Raw genomic sequence first — 20,568 nt, 5'->3', positions numbered from 1 at the left:
CGAATCTTTATATGACCATGCTTTTAGGATGACCATTGTTTGAGATGAAAAAGCTAAAATACCTAAAGCTTTACAAAATGCTGGAGAAACCACACAAATCTGCATGGACAATAGGAAATCAAGGCTACTGCGGTTAAGAGGGGAGCTATTAAGCCGCCCTCTAAAGCAATATAAAGTCAGTGGTATACTAGAAAGAAGAGCTGCTTTGGGCAGTCCTGTAAGATAGAAAAAGTAGGGTTTCCCCTACAATTAGAGCATATAATTTCCTAATTAATCCACTAACAAGTATGGGACCATAAATAGTTTTGCTTGAGTTACTTTGAAAAATTGTGCAGTCATTTAGTTCAGAAAATTGAATCTCCATTAACCTTGCTCAAGAAAACACTTAAAGCAATGTACAGAGGATCTTTTGTTTCAGACCAAAATAAACATACCATTTTGCTTCTGTGCAGTAATGAGGTAATTACTGGTTGTGATGAGAAGAGGTTGCCACCTATTAAAGGAATGAATCCACCCTTGAAACAGGACAGAACAGAGAGAAAGATAAAACCATCTTCATTTTTAAATACTGGGGACACATATTGGACATACTTTCCCGGAAAGTTTAGAGTTAGCATTGCTGAAATAGAATTCTTATCCTACTTTTAATGCACTTTTTCATGTTTGCCTTTTTGGTGGCACACCCATTTGAGTTCACTGAAAACAATGACTGAGAATATGTAGCACTGAATAATACTTTTTCCCTTGCTAGCATGGCATCCAGATATGAGCCTTGTTGATTAGAATTTCCATGTCTGCCATCACAGGTCTCCTGTTTCATTTATAAAATGTGATATTTTAAATAAAGTACTTCAGGCATAAAATTTAGCAATGCCTTTTCATCAAGGGTAGGCACGGCCTTCTGAAAACATTAGTTCAATCTATTTTGCTATTCCCAGTTTTTCTAGGTAGTTAATAAAGTCATTCATGATGACCCTTTTAAAGGTGAATCCTTCAAGACTGCTTTGAGTCATTGTAAAACCCAAGCATTTTTATTGGCATTTGGTGAAACTATTACTGGAGCACTGTAAAATACTTCTTTGTACTTGATGCAATTGAAAATGTGAGATTTCTTAAAATGCTGGAATATGGAAAGGAGAGGAGTAAAGAAGTAATTGCGTAGGGCAGAGAAGATACCTAATGACTGGATACCAGCTGAAAATAGAAGAGAAACACATTAAACAAAGTGACAAGACCTGAAGGTGCTAAGTAGAGGCAAAGAAGAAGAGTCCATGCAAGTAAAACATGAAGAAAACGTAATCCCCACTGAACTAGGACTTTTAGTTAGTACTGTGCTGCTAATTCATTCCTTGTGTCCTGTCAAGACTTCGGGCATTTCATATTATTCACTTTGCTATTCATTCATTTTTGAATTGTTAAAGTATGACATTTTTAAATGCATTCCCTTAGGTCAGGTTTTTTTTTTTTACAGGCCAGGATCCTCTGTGCATATTCTGTGCCTTCTTGAAGTCCATTAAGACACGGAAATGAAAAACAAACACGAGGAAAGAATTGATTTGCTTGATTTTTATTTTTCATTTGAAGCTGTAAACTTTCCATGCCCCACATATAAACTCACATTTCCTAAAAGCTAACGTAAATATAATACATTACAGTGTCTTTCAGTGTGCTTAATTCCTCCTGTTTTATTCTGTCAAAGCCAAACAAGTGCAAAATATTATGCACTGTAGGAAATTTGTGTGGGACAGAGCTGAGCTGGCAATTTGAGAAAAAATTCCACAAGCAACATCTCCAGATGTTCGTCTACTTACGTGACTCAGAAACTTGGCAAAATAGAAGCCACTGCGATAAACCTATTTGATCTGTCATAAAGTTCTCATTTACAGTGTTTGGAAACGTTTTATATGTTTTTTTTATCAGTGACTGAGTGAAATTATACAGATTTTTGTTAGCTGTAATGTCAATAAATACAGGCTAAAGTTCTGATAAACTCATGATACACTGTTTACTGAATATGCAGGACAATATTTATTTCTTTGAATTGTGTTACTCAGTATTATATACTCAATATAAATACATTCCTTACACAGAAATGTTTGTAGTATCTTAGTAACTTGAAGCAAGTCAAAACCAGAAAGCCACCTCTGGAGGAATAGAAATGGACCTTTTACTTTTATCGAGACAGCTATTTTGATAATAACTGTAGGCAGATAATCACAATTGTCCTCAGTTCTCTTCTTATACACTAATGCTCCAGTTAAAAATTGAATAGCAAGGGTATTAATCTTCTGTTCTTTCTCTTAAGTCAGAATTTCTCAGAGCTGAGCATGAGTACAGAAATCAGGATACAAGGGAAGCCCTTGCTGCTGCTATATTCTTGCTAGAAGGAGCATCATCATCATCATCATCAATCATTAATTTCTGGAGTATTTCAAGCCCATGTTCTTAGCATCCTTCTCCTATGTGTGCAGCAGGTTTCTTTTTCCTTTTTCCCCCTCCAGATAATATGTTATTTGCATGGGAGAACTGAGCGCGTTTGAAAGTTTGGTAACTGAATTGTGAAATTCCCATTTTGTAGGTTACGGGTTCTTGCTAACAAGACTGCCAGAACAATTTAATGTTCGGAAAATACTATTGCATCAAGCCGTAGCATTTTTGCAAGGACAAAGGCATTCAGCCATATGGGCATGCTTGTTTCCTCTTGGCACAGCAGTCTCCTTAAACTGCTGCTTCCACACATTGGACCGTTTCGGGTTTGCTTTCCAAATTTTCTACTGCTTTGCCATTTTTCTGTTCTGTAGCGGCAGCATTATCACCTGTGGTGGTTTTCTTCAGTAGCTTGGTCTCAACATTCTCCTTCTGCTTTTTGCTTGAAACTGGAACCGTTTTCATGTACCTTGAATGCAAATAGAGCAGACAAATTAGTTCTTTTCCTTGAAGAGAGGTTTCTACAAACATGACTCTGCGAAAGTACTTCTGGGGGACTGAGTCATTAGCTCCGATGATCTCTGGGTGTGGTGACGCATGTGCTTACATGCCACTCTGAAAGAATACACTTCAATAGGTCTGGAATAAAGACAAATCGAATGGACACTAAGGGATCAATTTTCAAAAGGTTTATACACAGAATGTAGGGCGTTAGGCACCTAAATCAGCCCCTTTGACAACTGACTAGGGCTGAAAGCCTAAATGTAGGTACCTGTTTTCACTAGGCACCTACATTTAGGTTCCTGTAAGTGACTTATCCAGCGGCTTCTGGTTTTCAGTGGACCTCTAGATAGCTGGATAAGTCCTACTTAACCAGCTATCGAGCGCTGAATGTGCTTTCAAATATCTGGCCCAATGTGGGATGACATTTAGCACATCTGTTTTTACTCACATCATAGCAGAAGCCTCCAAAAAAATGGTCTGGAGTGAAAGGGGAGTGGTACAAACAGGAATGTGTGGTGAGAAGCCTACAATAGCAGTGACCAACTCCGCAGTTAATCAGAAAGCCAGGGCCGGTACTTCCATTAGGCAAACTAGGTTAGCCACCTAAAGGGCCAAAGTTTTTAAGGGGCAGCAAAATCCTGCCAACAGGAGACCCAGAGGTGCCAGCGCTAATACTGCCCAAAAATAGGGAGAACTGTTCTAAAGCCTCTGCTGTCAGTAGGAGGGAGCGCTGTGCACAGACAGCAGGACTGATGACAAATAGCTTCATCCATGTGACTGGGTCCTTTAAATTGCTTTCCCAGTGCTTGGAACCAATACTTTAAAATGAGATATTTAGAATTACCCATAGTGGCAGAGTAACAGCAAAATGCAAAGCTCATTTGGCATTAAACCAATATTCAGAGGGATCGTAAGTAAGAGCTAGCTAGATCATAACCTTTGAAAAGTGGGCTAACGGAGCACCCTAAATTTCAATAGGGAGCTAAATTTAGGTGGTCAAGTTTTATCCAGGTCTGAGACTGGGAATTGGGGGGGGGGGGGGGGAGAAGGTTAGGTGGCTAGCACAGATTTTCAGTGCTAGCCGCCCAATTTCATCAGACACATTTGGGTGCAATAGCAGGTTAAATTTGGCCAACCCTCCTTCCCAACTCTTAAAACAGAAATGTCTCAAGCAGCCCCACCCTCCCTCCTTGCTCTTTAAATTGAAGGAAAATACCCCTCTGCCCCTCATGTATCCCAATTCCTTCCCTCTCTTGTTTTGGATAAGAGGGAGGGGAAGGGGATTCCCCTGATGAGGACCAGCTCTTTAATTCTAGAGGAAAGGGGTCCTGCTGGTGGGGCTGTTTCCTTCCTTTTCAAGGGTGGGGTGGGCAGAAGGGGGGGTCACAGTGCCACGGGACTACTTTTCTTCAATTTAAAGAGCTGGGGAGGGAAGGAAGAGATTGAGCTGTGTAGTGCTTTCTTTCAATTTAAAGAGCCTGATGAGGTTTTTTTTCTTATTTAAAAAGAGGACTTAGCTGGTTAGTGCCTGATTTTCAGCACTAAATCTGGCTAGATTTTGGTAAATGTATCATTGAAAACCTAGCTGGCTAGATTGAACTGAAAATTTCCTAAATATAACCAGAGAAAATTAGCCTGTTATCTTGTCCACTTATGAGTCTTTGAATATCTACCTCTTGGTTTTTTTGTGCCATTATCCTCACAGAAAATATATCCCAGGCCTTCTCTTTTCTCGTCTGTTTGCAATATTAGACTTATGTGATTAAAAAAAGATCTGAGGTAGATGTCACAGAACAGCTCCACTCAGCCTCTCTGCATGTTTCCTTCTTAGAAAGTAACTTCTATCACTGGTATTTCACTTTGAGAAGAGAGAAACGGGAAGTAGAATAAAGGAAAGCAGCTTACTTCTTCACGTAGCAAACAGCAAGAGCAACGGCTACTGCAAAGAATAGCAATGCCAGCACCAGGAGAGCAGTAGGTAGGCCTGAAATTAAACAACATAGCACTTTTTATCTAATAAGAAGAGAGGATGGAAAAGTCTTGGGTTGCACTTATGTGTACAAATATAAACAATTCCATTTTTGTTTTCATAGTTAAAACTGGGGTTGACTTTTTTGACTAGTATTCTCTGTTTATTGCTTGTAGAATGTTCTATGGATGAATGATTTCTCATTGCTGGACAGTAAACTTCCCAAGAAATTAGCTTCTATCTGTATAATTAGCATAATGAGCTGCAAGTGTAATGCAATGATAATACAGTGCTTAATGCAGGAATAATGAGCTGTTGTGTTGTATGTATCTGATTATCCACAAATAATATGATGTCAACTACCACAATATTAACTTTATTCGGTAAAATAAAGGCTTGCATAACAACGAAATATATTTGGCCACATTCAAACATTGGCTCCTGGTAGGGTAGCCAGTAGTGTGACTGAAAAATAAGGGCAGTTTCCATATTAAATATAAATGGATAGGCAATAAAAAAAAAAAAAATCGAACTTGGCAATGTCCTTTACAAAAAGGCATGGTTGCCAACCCAGCTTCTGGCATGTTGGTCTCCTTGAGGAGCTGTATGAGTGAGAGAGGCCAGAATTGATTAGATAATCCAAGTTTGACTTTCCAGTGTGGAAAGCCTCTCGGTGGACAAGGTACCCCTGAAGCTAGTGTTGGAACTGTCCCATTTTTTATTTTTTAGACGAACAAAACAAGCATTCCCTTGCTTCAAGCAATAGTAGAGGATGCTGAGCTGAGCTGCCTTTTATTGCACCCATAGGTAAAATCTCTCAATGTGGCAAGGGTGCAAGTTAAAGCAAATGTTTAAAATTTCATTTAATTAAATCCAACTCCATACGTAGCACTTTTACCTCCAAATATGACGTTGTCACTTATAAGTGTAGCTTTAGCTTTAGGAACCTCGGTCCATTTTGTCGGCAAAGATTCGGTAGTAAACTGTATAGTAAATGTTTTGCTGGTAATAGGTTTAGTTGCTGAAGTGTTTAAAATATGGAGCATTGTAGAACTGACATGCGATGCTGTCTCAATTGTTTCAGCCTGTGTGGTCATTGCTGATTTAGTCAGTGCATTTGTGGTATCTGTTGTAGTTATGTCTGGCTTGCAAGAATTTATCCATATATCTGGGGGGGAAAAAGCACAAGTTTTCACATATTATAGTAATGTAAGACTTTCTTATTCAAGGGTTGAAATAGGAAAAAGATGAGGGTTTACTCTCTCTCCCCGTTTCCTCTTCCAAAAAACAGAGACTGTCTTACTTTCCCACAAAGAGCCACTTGAATTTCCCACCTGGTTCTCATCTGAAGGGCTTTCAATCCCGATTAAACTACAGCCTGCAATATTAGGGATTTTGGTAGATTCTTCCTTGTCTTTTCGTCCCCTTATTACCTCCTTGATTCAATCCTCATACTATAAGCTTTGTCTTTTGAGGCTGTTAAAAGCAATCCTCTCTCCTTCTGACTTTCGCATAGTAACTCAGTCTATTGCAGCAATCATAAAAAGACATCAAGTAAAACTAATACATCCTAAAATATTACCGGTAATATAAAGCCTAAGTTAAAACAGAAGACAAATATCACAAGGAATATGCCTGCTTAAATGAGAAGGTTTCTAACATAGATTTAAAAGCTTTTACGCAGTCTGTCTGCCGCAGTGCTTCCAGAATGTCAGTGCTGCCTCTGAGAAAGCACATTGTCTCTGCTAACCTAGCTTGTTTAGCCTGAGGGTATGTCAAGTAGCCCTGTCTGTGTGATCTCAAGGCCTGTGATGAACAATAGAGCCAAACCAAAGTGTTTGACCAAAGGCCATTGGTTGATGTGATCAATTTGTGGACCAGTACCCCAGTCATATACATCACTCTTTGAGTAAATGGAAGCCAGTGTAGTTCAATCAGGACCGGCGTAATATGTTCGTTATGGCGCTTTGCAGAGATCATTCTAGCTGTAGCATTCAAAAGAAGCTGTACTGGCTTCAAAGTCCAGGGCTGAACCACAGTCTTATTTGTTTTTTATTCTGTCACTTCATAAAAAATTAAGCTTGAAGTGGATAAGAATGAATATGAAATTACAATACCTAGAGGGGGGGCAATTTTCAAAACTGTAGGTTGGTTCAAAGTCCGCAGGCACTTTTACTTGTGGATTTTGTACCAATTCTGAAAGGGAAAGTATATGTAGAAATTTTGCATTTGCTTTTGTTATGGATAGTTTCTGGCAAAACCAATGAGTTAGAAACTGGTTGAGTGGGAAGCGACAAGGGCAGTGGTAGTAAATTAAGTTCCCTGTGGCATACCATTAGTAATGTCCCTCTCCTCAGAGTGATCAGTTCTTGGACCACTTCTTTTTAACATTTTCATAAATGATATTGCAGAAGGTCTATTGGGAAAGGTTTGTCTTTTTGTGGATAATACCAAAAACTGCAGTAGGGTAGACACCCATAGAGGCATGGAAATCATGAGGAGGGATCTAGAAAAGCTTGACTAATGGTCTAGAGTTTGGCAGCTATGATTTAATGCTAAAAAAATGCAGGTTGTGCATTTGGGTTGCCAAAATCTAAGGCAGTAGTATTGTATAGAGGGTGAAATTCTTCTATGAAGGAAATAGAGTAGGATCTGAAGTGATCATCTCTGATGATCTTATGGAGGCCAAACAGGTGGATAAGGCAATGGCAAAAGCCAGAAAGATGCTTGGGTATAAAGGGAAAGGAATGGCCAACAGAAAAAAGTGATATTACCCCTGTATACTTCCTTAGTGAGACCTCATTTGGAATATTGGGTACAATTCTGGAGACCTTACTTTCAAAAATATATAAACTGGATAGAGTTGGTCTAGATGATTGCTATTGAAATGGTCAATGGTCTTCATTACTATTATAATCGAGTACATACATGCCTCAACTACCATTACTGTCCCTGATTACCGAGTCTACAATTGGTTGGTCCATGTTTCGGGCCACAGGGCTGTCCTAAAGTTAGCCGGTTAGACATAACCAGCTAACTGTAAGATAGCCAAGCATATTCAGTGGTGCAACTGTGCCACTGAATATATCCGGCTAGTTAGCCGGATAGCTGAGCCACACAGCAGGTGAAAACGGACCCCATGGTCTTTGTCTGCTTCTATATGCTATGTAGTTTTGAAAATGCCAAACGTTGTCTTCTCTAGGCTAACCCTGCCCTGGGAATGCCTCTAAAAGAATGTAGGGAGAAGTATGATCATAGAACAACATACACACTTTTAACTGCATGCAGAGTGGGTGGTTTTTCAAATACAATGCATCAGATCCTTACACAAAATAAATAATAAACTTAAACTAGCCATTTACTGAGGCATATACAACAAACAAATATATCTCAAATTAAAAGTGGAGTCACCAGTTCAAAATTGAGTGAAAAAAGGTTTTGGGCAACAATGATAGGGAAAAACTCCACTATTGCTATGGTTAGATGCTCATTAATTTATTCCTATTTTATTTATATATGATATTTATTTAAAATATTTATATCCTGCCCATTTGTGCTAAATTTTACAATAAAACCAGACACAATGTAGAATTGATTTCCCATAGTACTCTTCATGACATTGGAAATCATTAGAGACATTTCCTATCTGAATTCCTTCTTATTCTTTCAGGGGTTGGATCGCCATAATTTCTTTTTGGTCTTTAAAAGAAACATACTGGAGAAAGCCTAAACAACTATTGTAAAATTGGATATTCGGAAAATGTTGAGCAAAAAATGAAAATATCTGTTATGGTGCAGAAAGAGTTGCTGTAGATTTTTTATTAATGTCTGCAAGCATTGATTTTAGCCAAGTACATACGTGACTTTTGGAAGTCCTCAGAATATGGAGGTTCATTTATTTAAGTTTTGTTCTAGTGTTTTCCCCATGGAAAATAATGGGATATTTTTATTGATAAATTTAATGCAATTTTTTCACTTAAGCAAAAGATGGCACAAATGTTGACTAAATGAGCATCATTTACTTGAGGCTGTCATAAGTACCCATTACTTCCAACAGGGGCAAGACTGCTTCAAGGAGTTGCATACATTTTAAGATTCCTTAGCTATCATTACATAGTAACATAGTAATGATGGCAGAAAAAGACCAGATGGTCCACCCAGTCTGCCCAGCAAGTTTCGTATGGTAGTAACTGCCACTCTGTGCAGGTTAGCCCTCATATTTCTGTTGAGGGTAGCTGGACAAGCTGGATGAGGCAAGGCTGGATGAGCTAGATGAGGCAGGCTGGGTGAGGTAGGCAGCACACACTGCTAGGTAAGAAACTTGATGCAGAGGCAAAGAAGAGCAGCATTGCTGGGCCTCCATACCTAGCCACGTGATATCATCATAATGCGCCTGCAGCCTGGCTTCCTGCCGCTGGGATTCTATAAGGTGCCTTGCTGGGAAACCAGGGGAGCAGCCCTGTTAGCGTCATGGTGGCATTTCTGGGCCTGTGGCGGTGCTTCATTATCTCCTCCGGTTCTCCTCTTAGGCTGTCAATGACTATCACTGTCCTGGACTATTCCTTGAACTTTGGTTTCCACACATTCCTAGGTATCTACCTTATTTCAGATTTTGGTATCATCTATAAAAAGTCACACTTTTCCCAATAGTGCTTCCACTCTATCACTTATGAAAATGTTGACGAAAGCCAATTCGATCCCTGTGGCATATCACTAGTAACATTCCTTTCCTCAACGTGAACTCCATTTATCACTACCCTTTGTAGCATCTCACTCGACCAGTTTCTAACCCAGTCAGTTACTTAGGGCTCATACCAAAGGCATTCAGTTTATTTATGTGACAGTATGCCAATGGCCTTTTCAGAAAAATACGCATGTGTACATTGGAAACATAGTAACAGGCACAAAACGTGGGAAAACTAGCATACGTCTTACACTAGTGAGCAGCAGTCCCAGCAATCAAGGCTTCAAAGCTTGTTATCTCCAACCACACATATGAAAGATACATGAATGGATAGCAGCCATGGTTGAAGCTTTAATGATAGGCACTACTGCACTCAAGTTTCAAACTTGTGCTAATTCATCCCCTTTTTGTGTCTTTCATGACACATTTAAGGATCCTTTGTATTTATTCCATGTTTTCTTGAACTCTTTCTATTTTTTGCTCCGCCATCTCCACTGTTCCATTCATCTACTACCCATTTTATAAAAAAAATGTTTTCTAGTTACTCCTAAATCTATCTTCATTAAGCCCTTTATCATGACCCCCTGTTCTAGAAATTCCTTTCTACTGAAAAGATCTGTTTGTGACCTTATGGACCAGAATCATCCATCTCTGGTTTACTGTCGTAAAACGTACTGTAAACTCCATCTACGCTGGCTTTTCTTCATGTTGTCCAGCAAATCTGTAGAAAAACCATCTGACACCACAACTCAGAATTTGCATCTTCCTATTTTTCTGTGGAGTTCCAAAAGAATGAGATAAAATAAATACAACACACAACTGCTTACCTGAGGAGTTGAAACAATAAGCATGAAACAGCTTTGAGGGTGGAGCATTCCATGGCACTACTCCGGTTTTATTCTGACCACATTTTGGGTTAGGTTGAAGCCGAGAAATTACACTCACAAGGTCCGACACCCATCCATAACTGCAGGAAACACAGTAACTGTAGTGATGGCCAATATGGTCATAAGTGCTAGCAAATTTACAAATGAGTAAGATTCATGTACCTGCATGTTTCGTAGCCATCTTGATGGGCTTTGCTGACTTGCATTGTGCTTGCCAAGTTTAAGCCTACTAGTTTGCAGACAGCTTCTGCTGTTGAAAAGTTGAAAAGGTATGTTGTGTTCACTCTAAGCAGACTTACACCGTTAGTTCTGCATTCAGGAATTTCCAAATCTACAAGTTGAGCATGTGTGATCAGTTACCACGATGCAGGGTGCATTTTGCATATTCAACATATAATACTCACCATCTCTCAGACACAACTTTTAATAGGGTTTCTCTTGTATTCAAAATAAATCCTAATACTATGTGCCCCTCATCAAAACGTTGTGCTTGAAAATGGCCATCATGCTCAGCTTCAGTGGTAGTTATACAGTTGGGTGGGATAAAGTGACAGTAAAAAACATAACCATTTTCTCACAGACTACAGAGATACCATGTCTGTAACTGTATGTGAAATTTTTAGCATGTAGTTGGGAATGCATGCACTAATGTGATGTTGAGTCCCTTTTCAGTGGCATCTGTTAAAAGACTGAGCACATTATCTATTTTTTTTAAGTGCGACAAATGCACAGACCAGCAGTTCCTAAGGAATTAAATGCTATATACAAAGTTGCCAAATCTGTTACCGGAACAAGTCTTAGCATTGTTCAATTGAGGAAGTGAACTCTTGATTTCTGATTTGGTTCATTGCCTTAGATAAGAGTTTCCAAGCCTTATCAGGATGGGGGAGACACCCTTTAAGGTTCAAAAGTTTTTAGATTCTCCCTCTCCCTCCCCCAGCCACTCCTCACTAGTCTGTCTCTGTCCTTCCTGCCAGGCCACTCCTCCCCAGTCCTTTCTCTAATCATCCCTATGTCTCTCTCACATCAGCCTTTCCTCACCAGTCTTTTTCTAACCTCCCCCCCCCCCAACCCTGCTCCTGCCCAGCCTCTTCCCACCTTCCCAGTTTATTCTCACATGCTCTTCTCCCCCCAGCCACTCCACCAGTCTCTCTCTCTCCTCTACCCCTCCCCACCAGTATCACTTTCTCCCCCAGCTCCGCTCCATCCCCAGTCTCTCTCTCATGCTGTCCCAAGCCCCCCCCCCCCAGCTGCCAATTTACCAGTCTTTCTCCCCAGCCCAGTCCCCTCATCACCACTCTATCTCTGCACACTAGTCCCACTCCTCTCACCTTACTGATGTAGCTGCCGCTAATTTCCCGGCCAGTGTGGGCGGCTGTTGCAACTTCCCCCCTCAGGCCTGTGTAAGCCTGATGCCTCTTCTGCGGCTAATGGACCAGCCCACATGGGCTTGCTGCTCTCATGCCCCTCCTGATGTTACAGGCCCGTGTGGTGCTGTTGCTGCCGCTGCCTTCTGCTCCTTCCTCCCTCCCCACTGATGTCAATTTCTCCAAGAGCCTCCTGGACTTAAGACTTTTCTTTCCCATGGACCCCCTTTGATGGCCTTCAGAACCCCAGGGTCCATGGAGCACAGGTTAGGAGCTGCTGCCTTAGATACAGAAAAACTCGGCTGTTTTGATTTTGATATTAGAAGCACTTAAAGCATGTGGTTACTTGAAATATACTCAGATCTGTTAGTTATTCGATATATATTCTGCTTTTCAGACACTTCAAAGCGGATTACATTCAGGTACTGTAGGTATTTCCCTATCCCCAGAGGGCTCACACTCTAATGGCCTGATTCACTAATGGTTTTTCCCATAGATTCAAAATGGGAGAAAAGCCTTAATGAATCTGGCCCTAAGCTGAAGTGATTTGCTCAAGATCACAAGGAAGGAAGAGGGATTTGAAACCTGGTTTCTCTGGTTTGCAGCCCACTGCTCTAACTATTAGGCTATTCCTTCTCTATGTCAGATACTTGGACTAAGGTGCTTAGACTAGATTTATATGTCTGTTGATTCGCCAGTATTCAAGACATTTCTCCGTACACTGCAGTGCATAATTTAATTTAATTAGGATTTAGGGTGCAATTTTTTAACAGCCTGCATAATAAATACAGCAAATCCGTGCATGAGTTACCTCAATTTTCCAAACAAGCTTTTGCAAACAGTATTTAACGTTTTAAAATGTTCATTGAATCCAAGTAAGATGTAAGACTTTAGGGAGAAAATGAAGCAAATTTGTCTGTGAATGTTCTCAAATTGTTCTTGTCGGGCTTCACTATCTTCTGCATTCACTCCTAGTTTATTAATGATACCGTTTCTAATTATCCTTTACCATTGCTACCTTTAATTATGAATAATTATTAAAGATACTTTTTCTACCCTTTGCCATTGCTGCAGCACCTTTGGAAATAGAAACCAGCTATTTTGACACACAGCATTAGGCGTGTATTATTATTAACTGGGGTTTGCGGAGCTGAGCTGCAAGACATGAAAGTTATACAGCATATTAAACCAATCAGTCTCTGTACTAATGGAGGAAGGCAATATTTAAAATATTCTGAAGATTCTGAAATGTATTCTAAAATAGTGAGATTTGGGAGTGGGCGGAAACTTCCAAAAGGACTTGCACGCATAAACCCTTTTTGAGAGCTGCCCGCAGTGGGGTGGCTTGTGCTCGTCAAACTGTGAGCAAGAGCGATTTTCAGGGGCAGAGCACAGAGGAGTTTCCCGGGAGTGGAGTTTGGGGGGCGGGGAAGGAACTGGTGTGCGTGCTTCTGATGTTGGAACGTTGCGCACAATACCGCAGAGATCCGTGCGCTCCTGAGCAGCCGTAACTGTGTGCGTGTATGTCGATGCTGGTTTGGCAAATTTTCAAAATGGATTTATGCCCATTTATCTGCTTTGAAAATGCTGGCTAAATTACCAGCAGGCTTTAGCCTATATGGTCTGTTTTGAAAATTACCTTTCCTCTACCCTCTTGGTAAGGCTTTCTCTTATAGAAACTCTTAAGGAGCCGCATTTCTTGCTGCTTTACTCAGTGTTTCCTCTTCCTCAATTATTGCCACTTATAATCCACTTGGTTCAGCCCTGGATTAACCATTAAGCAAAATAAGCACATGCATAGAGCACCAAGGGAAAGAGGCATCACAAAGTGTTGAAGATTTGCATTTTTTCTGTTGCCCCTAGTTATAAGTAAATACGAGTAATTTGCTTAGGTTGCATACTGCTGTTTAAAAAGTTTATATTTAATATAGTTGCGGGGTCTGGCCTGGAAGAAAACTGAATTTTTAATCTTTTATTTCACCTTCAGCACTTATTGAGTCTCAAGGTCTTGTCAATTAAGCAATGGAAGGGCTGAGGGGGGCACCATTGTTGGACTGTGATTAGGGCATCAGTCGGCCTTAATCCGGCCTGACTTGGTTTAGTTTTTTTTTCCCTTTCATGGCCTCCCCTGCAGCCTGTTATTTGATTTTTATCTGTGTCTCTTCTCTGTCTGGATTGAATTGTAAGCCAGAGGTCGTCGTCATAAGCCATTTTGTGCGATATTTACTTAAGACCCATTTGCAAACTGCTAGCTGGCTTAGGTTTCTATTATCATCTCTACTGTTTTTCTTTCCTGTTTCCACAAAGGTCACTACCATACTTGGTTTAATTTCAATCTATTTGTCCGAGGTATAAAGCTGGCTGTCAAGAAACAGACTGTTGTTGAATTTATTGAAGACAGAGCTTGCATATCTAGGCAGTCCTTCTTTTATGCCCTTTCCAAAAAATGTGACATTTCAGGGCTGTACTAGTCCCACTGTTAAGCATGCAAGACGTTTCAGCGTGATATTTGATTCTGATTTATCTTTCAAAGCTCATGTGAACATGGTGGCACAGAAGCCTTTTGATTTTTGATCTGTCCTACAGGTTTGGTGATATCTGGGATTCACTACTGCAACTCAATGTACCTGGGCCTACACCTCCCTACATCTTAAAGGCCCTTCCAGTAATCCAAACTTCTGCCGCTATATTTCATACAGGGGCTTCTAAACTGGATCACATCTCCCCAGTACTGAATCGGTTACACTTTAAGATCCTGACATGAATACTCAAGGCTCTAAGTAACAAAGCTGTGTACTGAAAAGTTATCATCCCACAAGGCCAAGGTTTCCTCGATGTTCCCAGTCACCAGATTATCAGGCTTCTCTCGGGTACAGGTCCAGGGCTATGGAACTGTCTCCCAGTTGCATTGAGGGAGGAAGGTTGTTATAAAACGTTTAGGAAACAACTGAAGGCTCATTTGTTTAGGGATGCTTATTATACAGCTTGATGAGCAACTTCTGACTGGTTTGATTTTTTTGTTTTTGTTTTATTTCACTATTTCATGACATCAACTAGTTAGACTTGTATTTGCTCAGCCTTTGTATTTGTTTCATTTCTTGTCAATGTTTCATTGTAAGCCGCATTGGTCTTTGGATATAGCGACCTACACATTTTAAAAGTAAAGTAAATACTGCCCATAATATGTTTCTGTACAGTGCTGCATGTGGGCTATAATGAATAATAAGATTGATGGAATTGTTTTTTTGTATTATCTTATACAGGGTTTCCGTATGAGCCATTCATTTGGTTAATTCTGGAAGTACTGAATGTCCTCTTATAAAAGGAATGGGCAAGTGTTCAGCTGTGATAGAAAAGCTTATTTAGCCAAGAGCTGCACTCGGGGAAAACTCAGGCAGTTCTAATGCAGCAAATGGCAATTCAGAGAGTATTTTGTCTCACTTTTGCTGAAAGCCCTTTTACTTCTGTAATTAATGCTCTCGCTCTTCTGCATAGGTACATGCTGAAAAATGTCACCTGTGATGAAATCTTGACTGCTTTTAAAATAACACTACGTTCCAGGGGTAGGAAACATGTTTCCCATAGACACAAAAAGGAATAACCTTTGGTATATCTGGCCCTAAATGTTAAATAATATAGAAAGTTTCAAAACATTTAGACAAACCAGAAATACTTCAGAGCTAAACATAGTCACATATTTCTACTGCACATTTTACTATTAAATATCCATTAAAGGCCCCTTGCCCTTTTCTGAGAATAAAAGTCCCAAAACAAGAGGATTAGGCTGAAAGGTATTTTTATTGCCCACTGTTTCAAAGCAAAACAGCCCTGAAGTAGAGAGCAAACTGAAAACAGTCGTTTTGAATCGCTTCCACCAGTGCTGAAACATTTCATAACATCACATACCTTTTTCACTGAAGAAGCTTTGAGCCACACAGATCATATTCCCAAGTAAAAGCAAAACAAAAGGAGCTGTGAGCTTAGAGCCCATTCTGGTTAGGACGCTTGCCAGTCTTTTAAAATTGCCCAAAGCGATGATGATGATGGCACTGCAAGTTGCGAGGGCTGCAGAAAGTAAGCCGCACTTCTGGAGGGCGACGGGTCTGTCGCAGCCCCACTCTGCAATTCGAATGTGTGAATCAAGTCAGTCCCTCAGTTCATAAGCCATGCACCGAGACTGCACACCCAGGGTCAGTGGGTGGGAAATGCATGACGCACCGAGGACTCCTGCCTCAGTGCATGGACGGATGTTTGGAAAATTCGACTAATGCTGACTCCAACAGCACGGAAATAAGGAAGGAAGAGAACGCAGGACTGAACTTTTATATCCTAATACACAGTTGGAAAGAAGTTGGGAATGGGTTTTTTTTTCTCCCCAATTGTAATTAAATGCACTTCATTAATGGCTTGAATTTGGTGAATTTATTCACCAAAATGGAATGTCCAAAACAATCATAATATAGATGTACAGTGTTAATCTACAAATGAATCTTTTCAGATTTGCACAGACCTAGCCAGAAAAATGATAGGAAATTTTCCATACCACTACCTACTTCGGTATCTAATCTCTTGCTGCAGGACACTTGAGACTTTCTCACTTATACGTTATAATTTTTATGCTCAATAAGACCTGTCAACTTAATTGTTTAAGTCTTTTTTTTTTTTCTCCTTTATCTTTTGGTCATCAATGTTACAACGTTATTGTTAAATTTTGAACTTATGTACACTGTTCCAAGTTTCATAACCTTGTTCTATGTAATGCCTTTTGGCAATTTTCATGTTCTGTTTCAATGTAAACCGATGTGATCTTTATTTCATATAGGAACACCGGTATATAAAAATCTAAAAATAAATAAATAAATAATCTAAATCAGGAGTTGCTATCGTTTCAGACATAATCAGTATAGATTTTATATTTAATAAAAGGTAACATATACTGGCACCCTGTGAAACCTGCAGCGCCCGCAGGAGAATGGAAGAGGAAGGCCTCTCGTTGTGATTCAGTGCCTGGCAAAATCCCGAGTCTGCAGACCGGTGCTCCCCAACTGGGGCCAGCTTCAAATAATCGAAAAAAAAGAGGGAGGAAGAGAAGCCCTGGAAAGAATGGAACTGTCCAATCACAGCGCAAGAACATGTGGATCAGACAAAGCTGCTGCCGCCAACCTGGGTGAGTCCCCCAATATGCCAGACACGGCTAACAGATCTGGAAGAGCACAAATATCAATGCAGGGGATTCAAATTCCAAAGAAACAAGCCCGAGACCACGAAACAGGTGAACCACGGAAGCAAGCCCTGAAGGAATCGCTGCCTCAAGGGGCGGAAACGAAAACCACACAAGGCAAAATTTCTAGTCAAACTAGGCCGGGCAGACCTAGGAAAGTGAATCGGCTCGGGGTTCTGCCGGCCAAAGGACTGCTTTCTTGCATCGAGCAGAGGTTTGGATTTCAATAAAGGGCACCAAGAAATCACCTGCAGAAAGTGAGCTAATAAAGACTGAAAGAATCGAGCCAGCCCAATAAGGGGGTGCAGAACGTTTAAATGAAAAAAAAACCCCACTATTGTTCACGGTGGACTAAGAATGACGGAAAGTTGCCACCCTGACCTCAGAGTAAACAGCGCTCAATGATTAAAAACTAAAAAAAACTTGAGCGTCTGTTACTGGATGGTGGTGATGTAGCCAATGGGAGATGAGGACATTCTAAATCAGCATGCGTAATGTTGCTACCGTATGCAAACATTAGGGTTTAATCATCCAGAGAGTCTTACTGACATACGACACGGCGTAGAGGCCAAGCTATTGCCTCCTCCTCTTGCACCCCCCACTCTCCTCGTCTGCCGCTCTCCTTTGGGCCGTTGCTCCCTCTGCCTGGCATCCCACCTCCTCTCAGCCCAGTGCTACCTCAGCCCTCCGTCCTCTCTCTCCTCCCTTCCTGCCTTTCCTAACCTCCTTATGTTCACTGCTCTCCTTTCCTCCAATCTACTGCATTACTTCCCCTTCTCTCTTTTCTCCCCTTTCTTAAATCCCTCCCTTATTGTCCCTTCTACTTTTTCCCTCTTTCTGTCCTCCATTCCTTACCTCTGCCTCTTTCTCTCCTGCCTTTCTTCTCCTCTCCTCTTTTCACATCCTCCTCTGCTACTTTCCTTACCCCTTTCCTCTCTGCTGATCTTCTTTCTGTTTCCCCCTTTGTTCACCCTTCCCTCTGCTACTTTCCATCTCCCCTACTCTCCCCGATCCCGCTGTCCTCCTCTTTGCTGGGTTACTTCCCATCCTTTCTTCTCTTTTTGTTGCATTATCTCCTCTTCCTTCCTCTCCTTCTTTCTGCTGTACATCCCTCTTCCCCTCTCTATTTGCTGTTCTCCCTCCCTTTTTCTCCATGCTTTCTCTGCGCCTTCCCCCTCTTTCCCCCTCTTTATTTGGTTTATATTCCAGATTGCATTCAGTTGTTGCTCTCCTTCCCCGCTTCTCCCCCTCCCCTTCTGTGTGCTCAAGTTACTGCCGCTTCTCCCATCTGATTGGCTTCCTTCTTCTCAGGGGAGCCAATAGGGCTGCAGGAGGCAAGAGCTAAGCAGCAGCCTGCTGTACCCACTGGTCCCCCCCATCAGCAGGAGAAGAAGAGGATGCTTGCTTTACTGGCCCTCTTCCCCTGAAGTTGCCACCCTATAAAAATGCAGAAATCTTCCAGGCTGAAATGTGTCTGCTTTGAGTTCAGCCTCACATTGTTTGCACCTTTCTACTTGCATTCTTCAAAGACACCACAAATATTTAGTGCTCGGTAACCTCCCCTCCCCCCAAGATATCTTATACTGGAAATGCTGCATCACTAGAACAACATCCTATACCCAATGAAAACAGACTGAAAAGTGCACTCCCTGTGCTTGGCTAAAAGTACCTGTGCAGTTTTACTATGGGTGGACTTGGCGGAGGTTTTCTGGTGGGGTGGGGTTAGGACAGGTATTGAAACGATGCACATACTTTTTGTAATTTCATCAACACACACGTTTTTTAGTCAGAAAAAGCACCTGCTGAAAAGGCAGATTCAAATGTGTGCGGGGACTTTTATTTTTAATCCTTAGGCAGCTTTCAAAATGAAAGTATGCATGGGTGCATAGCCCAGAGACATTGCAGCTATGTGGACAACCTGAACATTTCCCTCCAGAAGGGGTAATTTTATAACACCATGCATAAATTAGCTGACACATATGTGCAGAAGTTACAGCAATTTTCAAAGCGGACTTGGGTGCATAAATCCGCTTGGAAAATTATCCCGGCCAAACTACACGTGCACAAGTGCACCCGCTATTTGGTGCGCGTAGTTTTGCCGAGAGAATTTCCGTGCATAATTCTTTTAAAATCAAAAGGTATGGGTGTAACTCCCACCCAGTCCCAGACCCCACCGCTGAAATGCCTCTCCCCTATGCGCATGCAGGAGTAAGTTTTCAAAGGGTTTCGCGCTTATGCTTCAAAAGTAAGAAGCCCTTCCCATTTTGGGGAGGGAGGCAGAGGCTGGTGGGAGGACTGGCGAGCTCAGCATGTCCACCAGCCTCTCCTTTCGGCAGGCCTGAGTTCCCCCCCTCCCCCCTTGTGCAGCTTACCTGGGCTTCCAGCTTTCTGCCGGCAGGATAAGCCGGTCAGCAGCTCTGGAGCATTGCTTCCTGGGTGTAGCAGCCATGGTTTTGGTTTTCCTGGGACTGACATGCTGTTCCTTGAGGAGGAGGCCCCGTCTGGCTTGTGCCCCCTTTCCGGAGAGGAGGCCCATGATCCCGTGGCCATGCGACGGCGAGCTACCTTTCCCAGTACGCTTGAGCACACGTGGCTTGCGGCCTACCCTCCGGCCCCTCCGACACTCCTGGGGGCTGGTCCTTGGCGCTGCAGTGGTGGCCGTGACCTCCAGACCTGCAGGTTTCAAGGGCAAGAGCAGAGCAAGCACGGCCTTGGGGAGTGGGGAGGAGTGGTTGATCTGCCTGGCACTCTCGCTTCTGGTGCCGATTTGGCTTAAAAAAAAAAAAAAAAAGAGGAGAGCAGAGTGGATGCTGCGGTGGGCTAGAGGTCTTGCGCTGGCCTGCCGGGTAGTGAGAGGATCTTTAATGTTGTGATTGCCAGGATGGGGAGAAGTGGCCTGCAGCCCACTCTTGGTAGCCACGTGGACCTCAGGTCAGTTCTGGCAGTGTGTGGTGCGCAGTGGCTCCCACCCTGCCTTGCTCTGGTGGTGCGGCTGGTCCCGATGCGTATGTGTCAGGGGTGTCACAGCAGGCCGAGTTCTCTGGGAGCGGCACATCGTCGGAGCTTAGCGCGCCAGGGAGCGGCAGTGTGGAGTAGGCAGCATGCTTAAGCACCTGGGAAATTAATATAATTATGATTTAAAAAGAAATCTTCCTATATGGTCAGAGCAGTGCGGCTCCCATTTGGGCTGTTTCAACTGTGGGATGCATCGGGGGGTGGGACCTTCAGCTCGCAGTCCTTTGCGCTCGCTGCGTGTGTCAGGCCTGCGTTCCAAAAAAAAAAAAGAAAGACGCTGAAGGCCAGGTCAGCTTTGCTCTCCCCTTTAGATTTGGGAGACAGGTGGCAATTGCCTTGCTCCGGTGAGAGCTTGTTCCCCCTGCCCCCCTGAGGCTAATTTAGTGGGACAGAAGCACAAGACATTTTTCCATCCCCACCAATTCACAGCCTGGCTTTCCTGCCCTGTGAATTTCTCCACACTCAATCTGCTCGCCCTTTCTCTTCTCTTATTT

The 20,568-nt window shown here is 42.0% G+C and overlaps 1 protein-coding gene across 1 annotated transcript; it reads right to left on the bottom strand.

Annotated features, from left to right (window-relative positions):
* Positions 1-1,551: 1,551 nt before the first annotated feature.
* On the bottom strand, positions 1,552-16,127 carry LYVE1 (lymphatic vessel endothelial hyaluronan receptor 1). Its single transcript, XM_029582666.1, has 6 exons — positions 15,745-16,127; positions 10,634-10,802; positions 10,412-10,551; positions 5,799-6,068; positions 4,837-4,915; positions 1,552-2,896 (listed from the first exon to the last, which is right to left on the bottom strand). Exons 1-6 carry the CDS (start codon positions 15,827-15,829, stop codon positions 2,719-2,721), a joined length of 921 nt encoding a protein of 306 aa, XP_029438526.1. The 5' UTR covers positions 15,830-16,127; the 3' UTR covers positions 1,552-2,718.
* Between the last annotated feature and the right edge of the window lie 4,441 nt (positions 16,128-20,568).

Source organism: Rhinatrema bivittatum, chromosome 17 (assembly GCF_901001135.1).
Source record: "Rhinatrema bivittatum chromosome 17, aRhiBiv1.1, whole genome shotgun sequence".
Lineage (NCBI taxonomy): Eukaryota > Metazoa > Chordata > Amphibia > Gymnophiona > Rhinatrematidae > Rhinatrema > Rhinatrema bivittatum.
Note: the sequence above shows the minus strand (reverse complement) of the source record. Positions and strands in the feature narration are given on the sequence as shown.